General features: G+C 43.5%; 1 protein-coding gene across 7 annotated transcripts in view; it reads left to right on the top strand.

The window, feature by feature from the left end:
* The window catches only part of PPHLN1 (periphilin 1), a 578,487-nt gene that overhangs the window by 35,625 nt on the left and 525,064 nt on the right, over positions 1 to 17,798 (top strand). For 4 of the 7 annotated variants that reach the window (XM_085653065.1, XM_085653063.1, XM_085653059.1 and 1 more), the window contains exon 3: positions 17,311 to 17,431. The exons of 2 other annotated variants lie outside the window; for them this stretch is intronic. In XM_085653065.1, coding sequence (XP_085509191.1) covers positions 17,353 to 17,431 — 79 coding nt within the window. In that variant the 5' untranslated portion in view covers positions 17,311 to 17,352. The remainder of the gene's footprint in view (positions 1 to 17,310; positions 17,432 to 17,798) is intronic. One more of the 7 variants, XM_085653060.1, reaches the window with a different exon arrangement.

Raw genomic sequence — 17,798 nt, 5'->3', positions numbered from 1 at the left:
AAGAACACAGGATCATGTCGAAGTGCCTAATAAATAGGCTCTATACACTACTCTAACCCTTAGACTTGAATGGAAAGAGACTGAAGTCACCTAAATCACCCTTCAACACAATAAGACCGGAAAGATCGAGCAGTACATTTCACCCTTGACTTCAGTCTATTATACATTCATTAAATGGAGCTAACATCTGTGGAAGAATAATATGAAACAAAGCTAACTGATCTATGTCTAGTACCAAGTGTGCAGAATTGAAATAATGAAGGAATACACTGAATAAAGCAACAGATAGAAATCAAAACAGCAACAGCAATCAAAATACCACCTAATATTTGGCGTAGCGCGTGTATATCAGGTAACCAATTAAAGAGCCAGTCAAACCAGCCCTGGTCAATGTGTTTTCTAACTTCTTCTGTGAAGTCACGCAACTTGTCGATGTGAGCACGAATGGATTGTGTATGGTCAGACAAGTTAAAACAACAGAGACCTTCGAAGTCCGAGCAATCATGTCCATGTTTAAGCAAAAGATAATCAATGGCTGCTCTATTTTGCAAAATGGCCCTACGTTCACCCTGGGCGTCTAATAGTATGTCAGACAAAATTGTAGAAGTATGATTAATAGATTTCACCATCCAGCAGGCCATTTTCCCAATAGATTTGGCATTATAAACCGCCAAAGCAGGAACACCAATAATTGAAACAGCTAAGCTAAGGTATTCAGACTTGGAATATAAATGCAAAGATGGGTCACAATCCTCCTGTAACATTACAGTATCTCGAAGCACACGAGAGTTGGCATTCGGGTGCGATGCAAACATCAACAAACTGAGTCTCGTAATGGCACAAGGGCCTCCGGAAATGTTTGCAGGGACAAATGGCCAGGAAGTATTACCACATGAGAAAAGCCATCCGGCAGGTAGTAACATCGTGCGATAGTGACTGGGTGTAACTACCAAACTATTACAAGTCATATTGTTCTGAACTGAAACACATGTGGTCGGTGTCCTTTGAAAGCACAAAGTCCGTTCGTGAGCGGTAAATGAAGTGGCGCCTTTTAGTTTGAGGCGTAGACATTCAGAGATCGCACTAGGATTACACGTAAGAAAGAAGCACAAATCACCTTGTGTGATATTATAAGTAAGTATTTGGGACTGGATGGGGGTTTGCTCGTTCGGCAATTCAATACATAGGGGGCAATATACATGGGTAGCAAAATCACCCAGGAGAATATTGGGACGGGCCTTCGAGACATTAAAAATATGAGTTAAAGTGTCCAATGAGGCGGGGACAGCAACCAGGCAGGTCGCCAGAATGTCATGGACAGATCTCATCGGTGTCAAACAGAAGTGAGGGGCGTCAGTCACCCTTTTGGCAAGTGCGGTCCAAAAGTTCGATGATGAATCCCATGCAGCGAAGGAACGCAACACTCGGGTTCCCAGTTCATCCCGGGTTGATAGGATCCCTCCTTTCTCGTCGTACCAGTCCGAAAACAGTCCGGCTCCGACACATCCTGCAGCAACAATCCAAAGAATGATCTGAAAGAGAACCAAATACAGGCATTAATCATTCTCGTAAATAACATTTATCAGCCGGGACCGCTTCCCAGCTATCTTTCCCTGGTCTCATAACCAAAATGGTATTATCCTGACCGGTGGCAATGACCTCTGCTTGTTCAGGGGGATTCTTAGGCGACTGCACCCAAACTCTGGCCCCAGGATTATCCGTGGAGCCAAAACCTTTCTGGCCACGTACAGTTAGCAACGTTGGAGCAGTGCCTTTCATTAATACACCACTGAAAACAGGCATTATGAGTAATTGAGCCACTCGGTCAGTGCGATGTATCAGTAAGTCAATCTCACTGCTATTCAGCAGGAGCACCTTAATCTCTCCCTGATAATCACTGTCGATAATTCCTCCAAGCACCTGAATGCCTTTTACAGCCAGCCCCGATCTAGGGGCGATCAATCCGAAATTTCCAGGTGGTATCTGAACACCAACACCTGTCTCTATGATGACTCGATCTCTACTTTTTATAACAATGTCATCCATAGCATGCAAGTCTAAACCTGCCGACCCTGGGGTCGCTCTACATGGAGCCAAAGCTCCGGGAGTAATTTCCCAATACATCACGGTTTCTCTGATTTCATTAGGCATAGCCTCAGCATTCGGGGGAAACAAACGCATGAGTGGAGATTCAGCATTTAAAAAAGGACGATTGTTCAAAATCAATAGTGCTTGGGGCAAAAAGTCTCGCCAATTTTTATACTTGTCATCCGTTAACTTACGCAGCTGGTCCTTTAGCAGGCCATTCAATCTCTCCACCAGGCCCGAGGCCTGTGGGTAGTAGGGGATATGGAATATCCATTCAATATTGTTTTCCGCACAGAACTCCTGTACCAATCTTCCACGAAAATGGGATGCATTATCAGATTGAATTTGGAATGGCACACCATAGTACATCATAATTAATTCTAATGTTTTAATGGTATTCAATTGGGTAGCTTGCTTACAGGGAAGGGCTACCAGCAGGCCACTGTATGTATCAACAATAGTGCAAACATATTGACAATTCCTACTCATGGGAAGTGGACCAATGTAATCGATCTGCCAAATTTGAGCGGGCAATTTGCCGCGATGTAAATGACCTTTAACAATTTGGGGCACCTTACGCCGTCTGATATGCTGACAAACGGGGCAGTGTAAAATAACATTTTTGATTAAATCTAAGGGAATATAAATTCCTCGATCAGCAGCCCACCTGCTAGTGGCCTTCTCTCCAAAATGTCCTGCCTTCTGGTGTGCCCATTTCGCCAATCCCGCAATATCAGAATCTTGCCTGTCCACCACTGCCTCAGCAATTTTAGACTTCTCATCTGCAATGTTATGAAAAAATTTGTCAAGAGAATCTATCGGGGTGTGAGCGTCCACATGGATGATTGTAACAGTACTCTGTGGGAGCATCTCCCAAATTTCTTGCCATAACTCTTTTCCCCATAATTCTTTGGAATGTAACTTCCAATTATGGGAATGCCAAGTTGGCAACCAAACAGCCAGTCCATTGGCAGTAGACCAAGAATCAGTGAAAATATGACATGTACCAGGTAACTCTTGTTTCAAAACTTGGTAAACAGCGTAAAGCTCAGCAAATTGGCTGCTTTTACCTTCACCAGTTGTGCTCAACAATTTCTGTGTGATCGGATTATAGGACACCGCCTTCCAGTGCCGTGTCATCCCTATAAACCTCGCTGAACCATCAGTGAACCAAACATGGTTTCTTTCCGCTGCGGACAAATCATCAAAAGGCTTACCCCACTTGACAGGAGACTCCTGTGCTAAAGGTACGGAACATTCACTCTCAGTCTCAGTCGATGGCGCTCGCGCCACCTGCTCATGTAAAGAAGCAATTCCTTTCGGGCCCACACGTGCCCTGTCTTGTATGTACCATTTCCATTTAATCACACTCGCCTCTTGAGCGTGTCCAATTCGGTGAGTTTTCGGCGAACTCAGGACCCACTGCATGATAGGAATTTCCGGACGCAGAACTATATCATGTTCCAAAGTCAATTGCTCGGTATCCACCAGAGCCCAATAACAAGCAAGTAACTGTTTCTCAAAGGGTGTGTAACGCTCACCAGCATCAGGTAACTTTTTGGTCCAAAAACCTAACGGTACTTTACTCCTGCCTTGTTTCTGCCACAAACTCCAATTTGCATAAAGGCCCTGTACAGACACATTCAAATCCACGTCACCATCACGTACAGGCCATAAATCCAGAGCATGTTGAATTGCCTCTTTTGCCAGACTAAACGCATCTTGCTGCGGTTTATCCCATTCAAATGCATTCTTTTTACGCGTGACCCGGTACAAGGGGGCCAATATTTGACTCAAATGAGGAATATGCTGGCGCCAAAAGCCAAACAGACCAATGAAGCTCTGGGCTTCTTTCCTATTTCTAGGAACTGCAAAATCAAGAATCTTCTGTTTAACCTGAGGGATCACTTCACTGTGCCCTTCATGCCAATTAATACCCAAAAATTTTACAGCCTGGGACGGACCTTGCAATTTATCTGGGTTGATTTCCCAACCTTTCTCACGCAGGCACTCAATGACTCTGTCTAATTGGGTCTGAACTTCCTCTTGTGTTTCGCCTTGGATCAAAACATCATCAATATAATGACATATCTGAATTTGGGGATGAACCGGTACCTCAGCCAAATGCTCTGCCACCAGCCGGTGACATATCGTAGGACTATGCACATAGCCCTGGGGAAGACTTCTAAACGTCATCTGACGCCCGTTCCACGTAAAACTGAATTGTTCCTGACACTCTGGGGCAATCGGAATTGAGAAGAAAGCATTAGCAATATCAATGGACGCGTACCATGTACCTGGATGCTTTTGGATTCTCTCAATAAGTGTAATAACATCCGGTACTGCAACAGTCAAAGAGGGTGTGTGCTTGTTCAATTCTCGATAATCAACGGTCATGCGCCAAGAGTTATCACTCTTACGCACCGGCCAAACAGGATTATTCCAAGCAGAAGTAACTGGGGTTATGACTCCTGCATCCACTAACTCCTGAATAGTGGTACTAATCTCCTCATGACCACCTGGAATACGATACTGCTTCTTACAAACCACTTTTGTCGCATGGGGAACTTGTATGGGGGGCATTCTTAAACGACCAACCCGTATAGGTCTGGACGATATATAATGCGTTGTTCCAAATTGGTAACATCCGTCATCTAGATGCAAAGTCATTCCTCTCAAAATATCAATCCCAATTATGAATTCTAGAAGTGGCACTACTAGTACAGAATACTCTTTTCTAGGAATTCTACCTATTCTCATTTCAAGCAAAGTTTGAACTGCAGGGGTTTCTTTTCCACCTAATCCGGTAATAGTAAAAGGCTGACCTGTAAACTTCTTTGATTTTCCATGAATAAGAGTGGCCTCCGCTCCTGTATCTACCAATGCTCGGGCCCTTTGGATATTACGATGTCTCCAATAAATATCAATATCTACATAGGGTCTATTATCTCTGTGAGCCCATCTGTGTACCGGAGCTTGACCTATTTCCTAGTCATTCTTACTGCATTCTGTGTACCAGGATAGATCAGGATAAAGACTCTCACGTTTCTTAGGTATCGGTACCTCCTGTTCATATCCATTCCCAGTACGGAACGGATTCGTATCTTCTGCATTGTACTGCGGGTTACGATCGACCAAACTGTGACGATCCTCTCTCCTCCTCAACTCAGGGGATTGATCCCTATCATCTCTACGTCTGCTGTAAACATAGTCAGTTCTCCCCCTTTCTCTTTCCCCCTCTCTCTCCCTGTCTCTCTCTCGACGGGGGGACACATCACGTGCAGAACGTCGATCATCACGACGAACAGAGCGCCCACGGCGGTCGTCATCACCGCTACCGTCAGAACCACCACGATCACACTCAGTGGTCCGAACACGCCGGGCACCCTCCTTTCGATCCAAGCCACGTTTGCGAAACAACTCCCACAAACGAGCGGTAGTCTCACCATCAATATCCTCCCTCCGCACACCATCAGCCAGAAGACCAGAAAAAATATCACGTCTAGTAAGTTTATTTTCACCAGGAGTACGAGTGTCAGGCCGGGACTGCCGTTCAGGTTTAAACCACTCACCCAACTCACCGAGTTGGCGCACCGATTCCAAAACCGTAGATAATACGTTACCAGTCTGATTAATCAATAAAGTCATCATGACCTGCTTATAAGCAACAGGGGAAGATCGAATGATACGGTTCCGCACAGAAGATGTCAATGAACCATCAAGCAACCTGTCAGCAGTACCCAGAAAAATTGCCGTTTTCATCACCTCCTCTTTGAGACGTTGAGCAGCATCACGCAAAGTATACCACGGCTTGTCATTCACAGGCCAGTCAGATTCAGTAGGATATTTTAGATTACAACCCTCAGTCGCCAATTGGAGTAAAGAAATCTGACCAACACCATTATAGTTACGAAAATGATCCTGCACAGTAGAATCCAAACTCAAGGAACAGAACTTTAAACAATCGCCAGTATCCAACATAATACCAGCAGCGCCCAGTTCATAAAGGCGCACCATCCATGTGAGCAAGGACTCACCAGCTCGCTGCCGAAATCGCTGCAAAATATCACTAATTTCCTGCTGAGTAAAGTCTTCTAAACAGTCCAAAGAAATACCCTGCGGAGCATTGGGAGACTGCTGCAACTTCCGACGGAAAACTGGATGCGCAGAAACCGCGGGACGAGCATCACAAGGAGCCCGATCAGTACTCGTAGAGGGACAATCAGTGTAAGAAGCATTAATCCCACTCGAAGAACGAGCGTAATCACGGGGTGCACCATCAAAGGTGCGAGAAGCAGACTTACAATCATGGCGGGAGCGATAAGACTCGCGCTTGGCAGACTCCTCACCCGAGGAACAAGAATCCGTCGAGTTCCAGATATTACCATCCCATTCATCAGGATTCCAATCCAGCCCAGCTGTCGCCACGACCAGACGCACCTTTCGCGTCGAAACCCGACCGCGCCTGTTCTTGTATTTATAACGAGCAATTCGCACAGCCGCCCGTTCGGCAATAGTTTGGTAAGTCTCAAGTTTATCAGCAAGCAACTTATTTTGACACCGCAACAAAGTATGAGAATTCTGAATCTCAACAAAGTGCGCTTCCACATCTTTAAGAGATATCTGTAACTTCAACAATCTCTCATGCAGAATCCTGTATGCAGACAAAAGAATCCAACCTCTGCGCCCCAAAATGGGAATCTCCTCACCCTTCGATACTGGTGCCTTCTGCAAACAAGCAATCACATCAGCCGGCTCTGCCAGCTCCAAAGAAGAATTCCAATTCTCACTCAAACCAGTGGTATCAGCCCACTCACGGGCCAAGGCTTCATAAGGCGTTGAATCCCATCCGGGAATATCAACGGGCAACTTAAAAGTAGATTTAGACCTTCTAGAAAACATCGTGAAAAAGGAAAAAGAAGAAAAGAAGAGAAAGAAAAGAAGGAAGAAAAATAAAAACTATACACACAAATATACAAAAATAAAATGCAAACAAAACCACGCACGCGCCGAAAGCAAACACAAGACAACCACAACGCACACAGGTTTCGTAAACGGTTCGTGACGCCAAATGTTCTGCTTGGGTTTTCGGAACCCGCTCAGCAGAGCCTCTCTAACCCAAACCAGAACTTTACCCCCTCCCTAGGGCCTATTTACACCTAAATAACCACATATATGTACCACCTAAGGACAGGGAATTCCTACTATATATATACCAAGACCTACAAGTCACAGCCTCGCGGTCCCAAATGGACCCAGGACTTCCTGCCCAGACGGCAGCCACAGACTTCCTGCCCAGACGGCAGTCACAGCCTCGCGGTCCCAAATGGACCCAGGACTTCCTGCCCAGACGGCAGCCACAGCCTCGCGGTCCCAAATGGACCCAGGACTTCCTGCCCAGACGGCAGCCACAGCCTCGCGGTCCCAAAGGGACCCAGGACTTCCTGCCCAGACGGCAGCCACAGCCTCGCGGTCCCAAACGGACCCAGGACTTCCTGCCCAGACGGCAGCCACAGCCTCGCGGTCCCAAACGGACCCAGGACTTCCTGCCCAGACGGCAGCTTTAGACAAGTCACAGCCTCGCGGTTCCAAACGGACCCAGGACTTCCTGCCCAGACGGCAGCCACAGACTTCCTGCCCAGACGGCAGTCACAGCCTCGCGGTCCCAAATGGACCCAGGACTTCCTGCCCAGACGGCAGCCTTAGCACGAGTTCATCCTATAATTACCACGACATCAGTGTTACTATATATCAGATCACACAAAGACAGCTAGTTGAGCACAACTTGTTCCCCAGTTCGAAGGGCTCCTTTCTCCCTTATTCAGTTACCACCTACCTGATCAGGATTAACATCTGTTCATGTTAAGTCACAGCTGACTAGAAGAATAGGTTACCCTCTTACACAAGAACACGTAGCACATATTGCTTTACTACAAACTGAATACTTTATTTAGTTATTACATGCACACTCACGGAACATAACCTGCAAAGAAAAGTGAAAGATTAAGTTGTACACTCTAATAGTAAGGGGTTGACATCACCTTGGTCGTATGTAGCCTGCACTCAATGGTCATCTAGGTTCCCTTCTCGTCTGCGCCTCGGCTTCGCCTGGAAGTCACACCTCCGCAATCACGGGTTTACTCCCGTCTCCCTCTCCGAGTCACTGGGACCTCTTCCTCATCGGCTACTCTCTTCTCTTTGGAATATCTATCTCTCGGTTTTTCTCCACCTCCAAGTTTGTCATCTGTCTTCCCTGGAATAAGTAGCAGCTTTACTACTAACGGCCAGGTGCCGCCCATGGACAAGAAGCAAGTGCCAGTATCTGCCTCAAACTTTTACTAATATAGACGTGCATTTCCTCATGGAAAATTCCAGCCCGTAACCTGCCGCCCACCAAATTCTTGTACCTCCCCGTGCCAAGGACACGTTCCCAGCCGGCCGGCCTGATGTAGTGTCTTCGGCATGAAGAAAAATACAATCCTTCGATAAGGGCCGGCCTGAACCGGTTCTCTCCAAGCGAATAACACCTCCTAACTAAAACACTGCCTATGACCTAGAAACATCCCGAGCTGCCAGAGCAGGAGGAAAGATGGAGTCTCTCCCGTTTAAGGCCTACCAGGCCTGAATTCAGCACGGCTCCATGAAATACCCTCACTACAGAACAGATTACCCCTAATGCTAACGAATCTATCCCCTAGGATATATATATGCAAACCCTGATCTATGGGGAAGAACACAGGATCATGTCGAAGTGCCTAATAAATAGGCTCTATACACTACTCTAACCCTTAGACTTGAATGGAAAGAGACTGAAGTCACCTAAATCACCCTTCAACACAATAAGACCGGAAAGATCGAGCAGTACAGATGGTCACGTTATTATATGTCCGCTTGCTTAAGGTACCAGAAGTCCACCTTGCCCAAGTTAATCTGTGTGGAAATTAAGAACTTTGGGGCTAGATTTTCAATTTTTAAAAAGTAGCAGCAAATTGTGCTAATTTTCCTAATGGAATCTGATTTTGCGATCCAACGTATTTACTAGTAGGTTGGTTCACAAAATACTGAGCCAGTGTGTGTTAAAGGCAACCTGCCTAATGAAAGTTAATTATTCAGTTTGAATTTTGTGGTCCATTGCGATTGGCTATAATCACAGGGATGGTGGCCTGCATAGAACAGCAGACCACCATTTCTGTGAATGCTTATCAAAACGTTTTTTTTATAAAACAGCCATTTAAAAAAAAATAGCATTTTGAAAAATTTATATTTCAGTGTGAGTTGTCAGTGGTCCTCTGAACCACTGCCTACTCCTTCCTGAAGCCACCGCCCCAATTGGCAAAGGGGAAGAGGCTCAAAGGGTACCCCTTCCCTTTTGCGAATGAGTTGCTATCCCAGCTTCCAGCGTGCGAAATCATATCAGTGTTTTGCGACAAGTAGTAAACCATTGATACATAGGGTCCAGAAATACAAATTGGGAGGGGCCCCCTCAATAAGCCCCTTCCAAAATGCTATTCTGTATCCATTTAAAAAAATGTTTAGTACATCTGGCCATCTGTTTAATTGTAATTCACTTGAAGATACTTGGGGACCTTTCAGTGCTATCGTATCTAAAAAAAAAAAAAGAGACCAAGTTGAACAATATAGAGAAAGTAGCAGATTATGTCCATTGTGTCCAAGCACAGGGGTAAAATGCAGGCACATGATTTACTTATTTCCTTTGTTTTAAAGCAATCCCCTAATTCTCGCACAAGCTTGCTTTTCCTTGGTGAGTGATACCTGTTGCTTTTCCAACTGGAAAGGAGATTCGGCTAGATGCTTTGTGGGTCTCGGATTACTCTGATTGAAGAACTGGTAAACCTTTCTCTCACATCTCATTTGCTAGCAGTATTGTGCAGCCTCTGACCTGGGCTTTTAACTGGGAGAACTTGTGAGCCCAAAAAACGTAAAAGAATAGAGAGTGACTTGTGAGCCAAAAAAAGATAAAATAATGGTGAGTTCAAATATGTATCAAGAGAACTGTGTAGTGCGATTTCCTTAAAATTATTCCTACAGAAATGTCAAGAAAACCGGCCAGAATTCATCAAGTAATGGTGGAAGTAACACACCCTAGAAATGCTCTCCCCAAATGGGAGGTTGGCTTTGGTATGATTTGAGCCATGTATCATCCAATATTAAAGCACCTATTATGGTGAGAAATATGACACAGAACAGCATCTGCCATATACAGACTTAACTACTGATCCTGCTATCCCGACCAGTGAAGTCTCTTTAAACAAAATAATACTTTTTAGGCACAGAAGTCCTGGGCAGGAGTAATGTTTGGTTGCTAGGTACAGATGCACGACTGAATTATCTGGGAGTCTCAGGAAATTGGATGCATCGACTTCAAGCAACAAAATCCTTGTGAAAATAATGAAGAAGCAATCTAGACATGACATAGTATTCCAATTCTAACTTACAATTTTGATAAAAGGGCAATGTTTGCATCTTGAGGATGGTAGAACATGACTTGAGCTTGAAGCGGCTTCTTTTGCTTCTTTATTAGTTCACTGACCAATCACCAGGCCTGTCACCTAGTCCCCACTAGTTTTCTTGGGAGACAGGGGTTCTGGAACGTGGCAGGTCTTGAAAAAATGTTGCTTTATGTAGCTGACATGGATTTTAATTTGGGTCATGATATTCTGTGCTTTCAGAAAAGTGAGCGATTGTATGCAGTTCCTCTCAAAGAAGTAAATAGGTTCGCTTCTGAAATATGTAGTGAACGGAGCCTGTGCCATTGTACTGACTTTGCTCACACTGTTAAATGCTTTGCATGAATATTAACTTTTGTACTATATTGCAATGGTTTTGGATAATTGTGCAGTTAATTATTCTATTAAAAAAACAACAAAATTCTCTTCCTCTGTGGGTCACAATCTGTTTCTTCACAGCTGTATGCTACTTCATTGCGATGGCACTCTCCTGGCATACTGGGGATTGCACACATTTGCACATGAGGCGACATCCCCTTCATGTCACAGCACTGCATAGATCAATGACCCTCAATCTTAACTTCTATGCGCAACTGACATAAAGGAGTGGTAACAGCAGAATAAATTGACTGTCTGTGCTGCATGGTATGCGGGCCGTCTCTCATCACAGTGCGGCACCGGGACTATGAGGCTTACTCGTCACTGCAGCCCCTACCTGTCACCGGGGGGTCGCAGACTGTGCACACGGGTGGATATCACATCCTATCTTCTTCTTGGTGGCCACAGCATACAAGGGTAGCTAATCCAATTGGTGCGGTGATTATGGCGGACAAGAATCTCACATTCTGGTTCCCGGGATCCTCTCGGATGAATCCTCACTGGACTTCGCTCCCTCCAGATGATCTCCTTCTCCCTACAGAGCCTCTGGTCTTGGGTCTGGCAGAAGGTGGTGTTGCAGCCTCCACGGCAAGTGATCTTGAGTCTGCTGGATGTTGTCTCCTCACCCAGCAGGGAGACAGGCAAACCTTGATTCCTGCCAAAACAAGCAGAAGACTTGCTGAGCTTCTCCACGGTGATGAGCAGCTCCAGTTGAAAGGCTCAAGCTCCCCTTTATATAATCTGTTTCGAGAGATGTAATTTAGTGTCTGAGTCTTAGTTTTTGTTATGAGGGCTGTCCACTTTGAAGTGACCACTCCTTGTTCTTATCCTTCCTCCAGAAAGCAGTCTGCCCTAGCAGGAGTTTCTCCAAACACAGGCCATAGGAATGACTAGAGGATCACACCTGAATGGCAGCCTCCTTGATATATGTTTATCAAAAGGTTAGAAAGACCCCATGCCCTACTCTTTATGATTCTTTTATCATCCCCATCTCCTTCCCGAGATGTGTTCAGGCCCCTTGGACCAGTGACTTCTTTCAGAATCAAAGAGTCCAGTTGAGGTTTACTGTAGAACCTGCCTCTTTCTTCCTCCAGTGTGTCTCCCACACAGCTCTCAGGACTGTAGTAATCCACAAATCTGTCTTGTGGCTCCTCCACATGCTTCTCCAAAAGGCCCTTGGCCTCCCAAAATGAAACCCAGAGTTTTTAATGTACTGCACCACTTCACAGGCTCACTCAGACGCGTGTTGTCTTCAATGTTTGCAGGTACACATCCATCCCAGTATTTTACCCAGACACATGGTGTCTTTCATGTATTGTGCCTCGCACAGGTATCTATACATCCCAGCGCACACACCTGGACTCAGGCACACTGTGTTGCGCTACATTCATCGTAATGTAAGCCAAGGGTGTGTTTAGCACTCTGCAGCGGAACACAAGTGGGCCCCACACTTGTGACACAGGTAAAAATACCAATTCATTCTACTGATCATAATTACTTGAAACATTTTAAGTTGCCACCACTGTTTTCGTGCTTCTTAACTCCAGGTGAAGGCAGTAGTCTCCAATCACTCGAGGGTAACACTTTAGGTGCTGCTTCTGGTCGAAGCAAGACTGCAATCCGTGAGACAGGGTTTTTATCATGATGTACACGCATGGTCCATGCTTGCCCATGACCAAAAACCATTATCTGATATCCAGCTGGTGCACTCAGACACCGGTGCGCAAAGTGTACATGACCACTATCCTTTGCACATAAAAATACTTAGCTTTCCTTCATACTCATTTTTCATTCTGAAAATGTTACCTTCTGAATTGATGCGTGGTCAGTACACATTGAAAAATTATAAGCTCTGTGTATTTTTTTGACAACTAACATACACTATGGGCCTGATTTAGATCTTGACGGGACTCCCTTCGTCTCTCCGTGGCGGTGTTTACAAATACTGTCTTGTTATATTCCCGAGTTAGGCCCTAGTAGCGAAGCAGTTTATTTCTTACATTGTCCTCACAAATAACATTTTCAGCAGTTACCTTTTGCACATATTTGCGTGCATGATCGTATTGGATTAGTTTCCTTGAAACTAAACTTGTTCACACATCTAACTTCGCACAACATTATTACAAACACCCTGAACATGATGTACAAGGGCTCATTTCGCACTATGTACAAATGTCATCTCTATCGACGGGGCGACAGGGCTATCTACATATCCATATCATTGCTAATCTATACGCACATCGCAAGGCTGCTTTCTATCATAAAAGATGAGCATCCCGATAGATTGGCAGGGGAGGCACTTCCACTGACTCCGAGGGTCACTGCATGCTGAGACTTCACCAGGCAGCAGTCTGACATCTCGTGAGGGTTGTCGAGTTTGTGACCAAGACGGGGTCATTCATTCTATCCCATCGGGTAATGGGGTTGTTTCGCCCCTTGGGGGTATTCTTGACTTTACACCTACACACACTCCAGGTACACTTAGAGTAGGGTTCGCATTGTAGGAGTATGCTCGATTACTGCCTTGTTTTATATGCCTGCATATATACGTTGCTTTAGCACCGTGGTAGAACTATATCAACTATTTACGCTTTTGGTGCTTCTAATCAAGTTTATCTGCTTCTGTCTATTAATCATTGCAGCACACATATTTTATGCAAGAATAATGTTGGTTCAATAAATTTATTGAGAACTTCCCACTGTGTATTCTCTGCATATTTCTCTGAGAATAAGTGAGCACGAGTGAGTGAGCGAAAGGATCTGTACTGTTTCCACAATCCCTGAAGGGTCAGGGTTGTCTTGTTCAGTGGTTGCCAGAAACCATTCGCTCCCTGATAGATTAGGGGGCCTTATGTGGCACTGTGAGCTAGCTGATCTATAGGCCATCATTTCCTACAGGGGGTGGCTGAAATCAGTCTTGGCACCAAGCCCCTAGTTTATGTTGTCCAAAGGATGCGCAGATCCGAAGGATCCTAAGGATTAGTAGGAACTACACAACAGTTGAGCTGATGGATTCAGGCCTGCCTTACATAGATGTGGGTTGGCTGATCCTCCGGGATGCGTTCAACATTGTACTGTTCCTGTGGCTTTTGGATGGATGCTAGCATCACACACCTGATGTGTGTTGGGTAATTGTTTTCACCTGCATAACACACCCCATTTCAGACAATGATCTTTTGCCAATACACTGCAGCAGAACATTGTTCCTGAGCACTTTGTCAGTTAAGTCAGGTTTTTTTTGCTTTCTCTATTTTTTGTTAATTTTATCTTTTTTTTATGTATTATCTTGTGGGTTACTAAATTCATTTAAGTTTATTATTTCATATTGGCAGGGAGGAAAAATCCCCGATTTACTGAGGGAGAATGTCGATTGTCAGAGGTTGCACTGCATAGATAATCGTGATTTTATTAAAGACAAGGAGGCTAGCATTATGTTATAACCTTTTTATTGTCACTTCCAAGCTGCAAACCTTTAAAGAATTCTAAAAAGAACTCTACAACCAAACAATGAAATAGTCCAACAAATGCCTCCTGCCGGCCATCGTATTCTTCTTTTGTTCTGACGACTTCTAAAATCCACCTGTATCCTTTAATCCATACTTCAAACTAAATTTTCTGAAAGAAAAATAAATGTAAAAAACACAAAAATGTGTCCCTTCTATTAAATTAACCATTACTAAATGGAATACAGATTAAAATATTATAACTCCCCACACCCTGGAAGAAAAAAAGGTAAGTTTCTACCTTGCATCCCTTTGAAACCGCCAACTCAGATGTGGAAGATTACCTGCACCAGTGACGTCGACGGAAAGGCACATCGTGATTGGCCGAGTGGAAATATTGGCTGTATTCCCTCCGACAGCCAGTTTTGCCTATGGCCCGGTCGACACAGGAGGAAGATTCTGCTAGAGACGGCGGCACTCGGATGAAATATGACCATTGAGCCGCCAGCATCTAAATTTGAGCAGGTGGCAGCCTAATAGGCAGACAGAGATACCGACGGAAAAGTGGCAGCGGAACCAGATCAGCCAAGATCTAAATCAGGCCCTATTATCCTGCTATCAGAAGGATCAGACTGATGTAATGGTATGTTTTTTGGTAAACTCATCAGGGAATTCACCAGTGTACAGTGTTCTGGGTTTACTCCTGAGTTTCACACCTCTTTCACCCACAAACTGCAAGGACGTTGATACTGCAAAAATAGTAAATATTGACTACCACTTAGAAAACTACAAAATAACTTTTTTTTTTTTTTTTTTTTTTTTTTTTTTACAGCAATGGTTCTTCCTGCAAGTTGGGAAGAGGGCAAACTTAGCAGAGGAACCCTTTTTGTTGATTTAAAAATTGAACAATAATTTAGCAAAACTGCCTGTAACCAGTGTCCATTATTTTGCAAATATAATTTTCAGCACATTTTATTTTGAAAGCAAGCAGTGTGCATGGTGGCTTAGCAACAACACTGTTAACTCCCCTGCCATTTGTTTGCAATTTTTATGGATAATTGGTATCAAAATAAAATAACCACTTTTGTTTCCATCGTCTGCATGTATCTTCATTTAAGCCATTGCCGGTATTTCCTTAGAGCGTGCATCCTAACAGTAAATACTTGGCATTTTTTTAACCATGTATTTAGTTTAGAATAAGTTACATGGATAAATATCTTGCATTAGCAGCGACAGTCCTCTTACACACACATTACTGTGTCACTTTAAACGAGTGGTCTAAGGCTTATACTGCCAGGGCTGGAGTCTAATGTACAGGAGTTAAAATAAACCTTAAGACTTTTCATTGCCCCCAAACGATATGTCCTGGGTGTGGGGTGATATGAATTCCATCCGTGTGCTGCCAGTCATTTGTTTTGGCTAACTCCTCTATGAAAAGCCTGGGAATGGCTTAGGCTTTACTGAGCAACTAATTAATTAGGCTAAAGCAATACTGATGAACTGTGTTCATTGGTGTAGCAGTCATCATTCAGTTTATTGTTAGCATTTGCTCTTCACAACATGACTACCACAGCTATACATGCAGTATGCAGAGCCCATGTGTACACTCCTCTTTCTTAATGAGTAATGTGCAATTGCTTGGAAATAAGGGTGCTTGGAAACTGAAGTTCTCCGCAAAACCATATGTTCAAAATTGTTATGCAGCACAGACATGTAAGGGTTCAAAACAACAGTCTGGTGGCAGGGTTGACTCTAGGGAGAGGGGACTGAAAAAAATTAACATTTTGCAGATATTTCAAAATGAGGTTTATTTTGTGAACTAAATTGTAAGGTCCTGTACTTTAAAAAAATGTCTGTGTAGTGCACCTGCTTTAAACAATACTGAAAGATGCACACCACATATTTATTTGTGTTGCTCCTTGTTTGGTTTTAATATAAATCCTCAGGGTGGGACAAAGAACGTTTGCATTGTACCACTTGCAGAGCTACTGGAATTATGTGCTATGAGAGGACCAAATTATGCATCAGAGTTGGCTTAAGTAAGAAGCAGTATCAAAAGGCAAATTATTTGGTGTAATATGGCACATTTGAAAACCATACTAGTTCACTAGTTTATCTTTTTCACACATGCTAATACTATGGACAAAGGTTTCACCTCATTAATCAGTCTAACATCTAAATACAGCAATCATTAACCTAGAAGGCGACTCGCCTCTGTGCTGCAAAAGGCCTGCCATTACACTACAAAATGTGTGGCACCTTATTTATCAACTTTTGGTGCGTTTGAGCTAGAAGCAAACTTTCTTTTGTTGAAATCCTCAAATTATGCTGAAAATGATGGATTATTTGGCAAGTGTGACAAATCCATAATTAAGTGGAAAATGCCATGGGCACAGAATTAAATTCTTGTGCCCATGGCCATTGGGTACCACTATTTCAATTTCCCTCCGTTAATTGGTTTTCCATATTTGTTGTATTTGCTGTCAGCAAGTGTGACCTCTCCCAAAATACACCTAGCTCATAAAAATTAAATAATTTCTTCCACCATGAGTGTGAGGGAGAGAGCTGTTGTTGGTAAAGCTTAATTTTAATGCTAGACCTATCTAGATCAGTGGTTCTCAGACAGTGGGTCCAACCCATGAGAATAAGAAAAGATTTGAGTTGTCAGTAAAAGTGAGGATATAATTGAAAACAAATAAAGCTAATTCCGTTGTTGCAAAAAGAGTGCCCAGAGAAAAATGAGAAACTTGCTGAAGCAAATCAGTTAGCCTACATTTGCATATTAAGAATGCAAGAAATGCACTCCTTTGTGTTTTTGCGACAGGCCCAATATACTTGAGAACCACTGTGCTGGATCAGTTTATCTATTCTTGTTAAAATTAGCTCATTGAGTAAGATTACGTAATTTCATCTTCCAAATGTGTAACTCTCAGGAGTGCAGGGATCAAGAAGAAAAAGCTGAAGGAAAAGAGCAAATGGAGTTGGAGAGCGAGTTGTTTGAGGAAGGGAACGACTATGCTATGCAGCTCTTACAAGGTTTGCAGCAATTACCAGGTTTGAATTATTTACTTGCTGTACAGATTAGACTTTAGGTATCACACAACCATTTAAGGTAATTAAATTTTTCATTTTAGCTAAAGAAACCGGGTCACTGATTACACCTAAATTTGTTTCTCTATCTTATTAATCAATTATTTGTTGATACCATCTTAACCTCTTAAACGTGGCAGTGACATTAAAGTACTTGGTGTGAATAACTATTAAAAATTGTGTTTGATTACTGTTGTACCACTCTTAACTGTACTGTGATTTGATGGACAAACCAGGAATTCATATCATGCTAATTGTAAACCGAATTAAGGCTTAGATTCAAATTTTTAAGTGTTTCAAAGAACTTGTATGATTGTTGACATGTTCGAAA

This window comes from Triturus cristatus, chromosome 4_1 (assembly GCF_964204655.1).
Source record: "Triturus cristatus chromosome 4_1, aTriCri1.1, whole genome shotgun sequence".
Lineage (NCBI taxonomy): Eukaryota > Metazoa > Chordata > Amphibia > Caudata > Salamandridae > Triturus > Triturus cristatus.
Note: the sequence above shows the minus strand (reverse complement) of the source record. Positions and strands in the feature narration are given on the sequence as shown.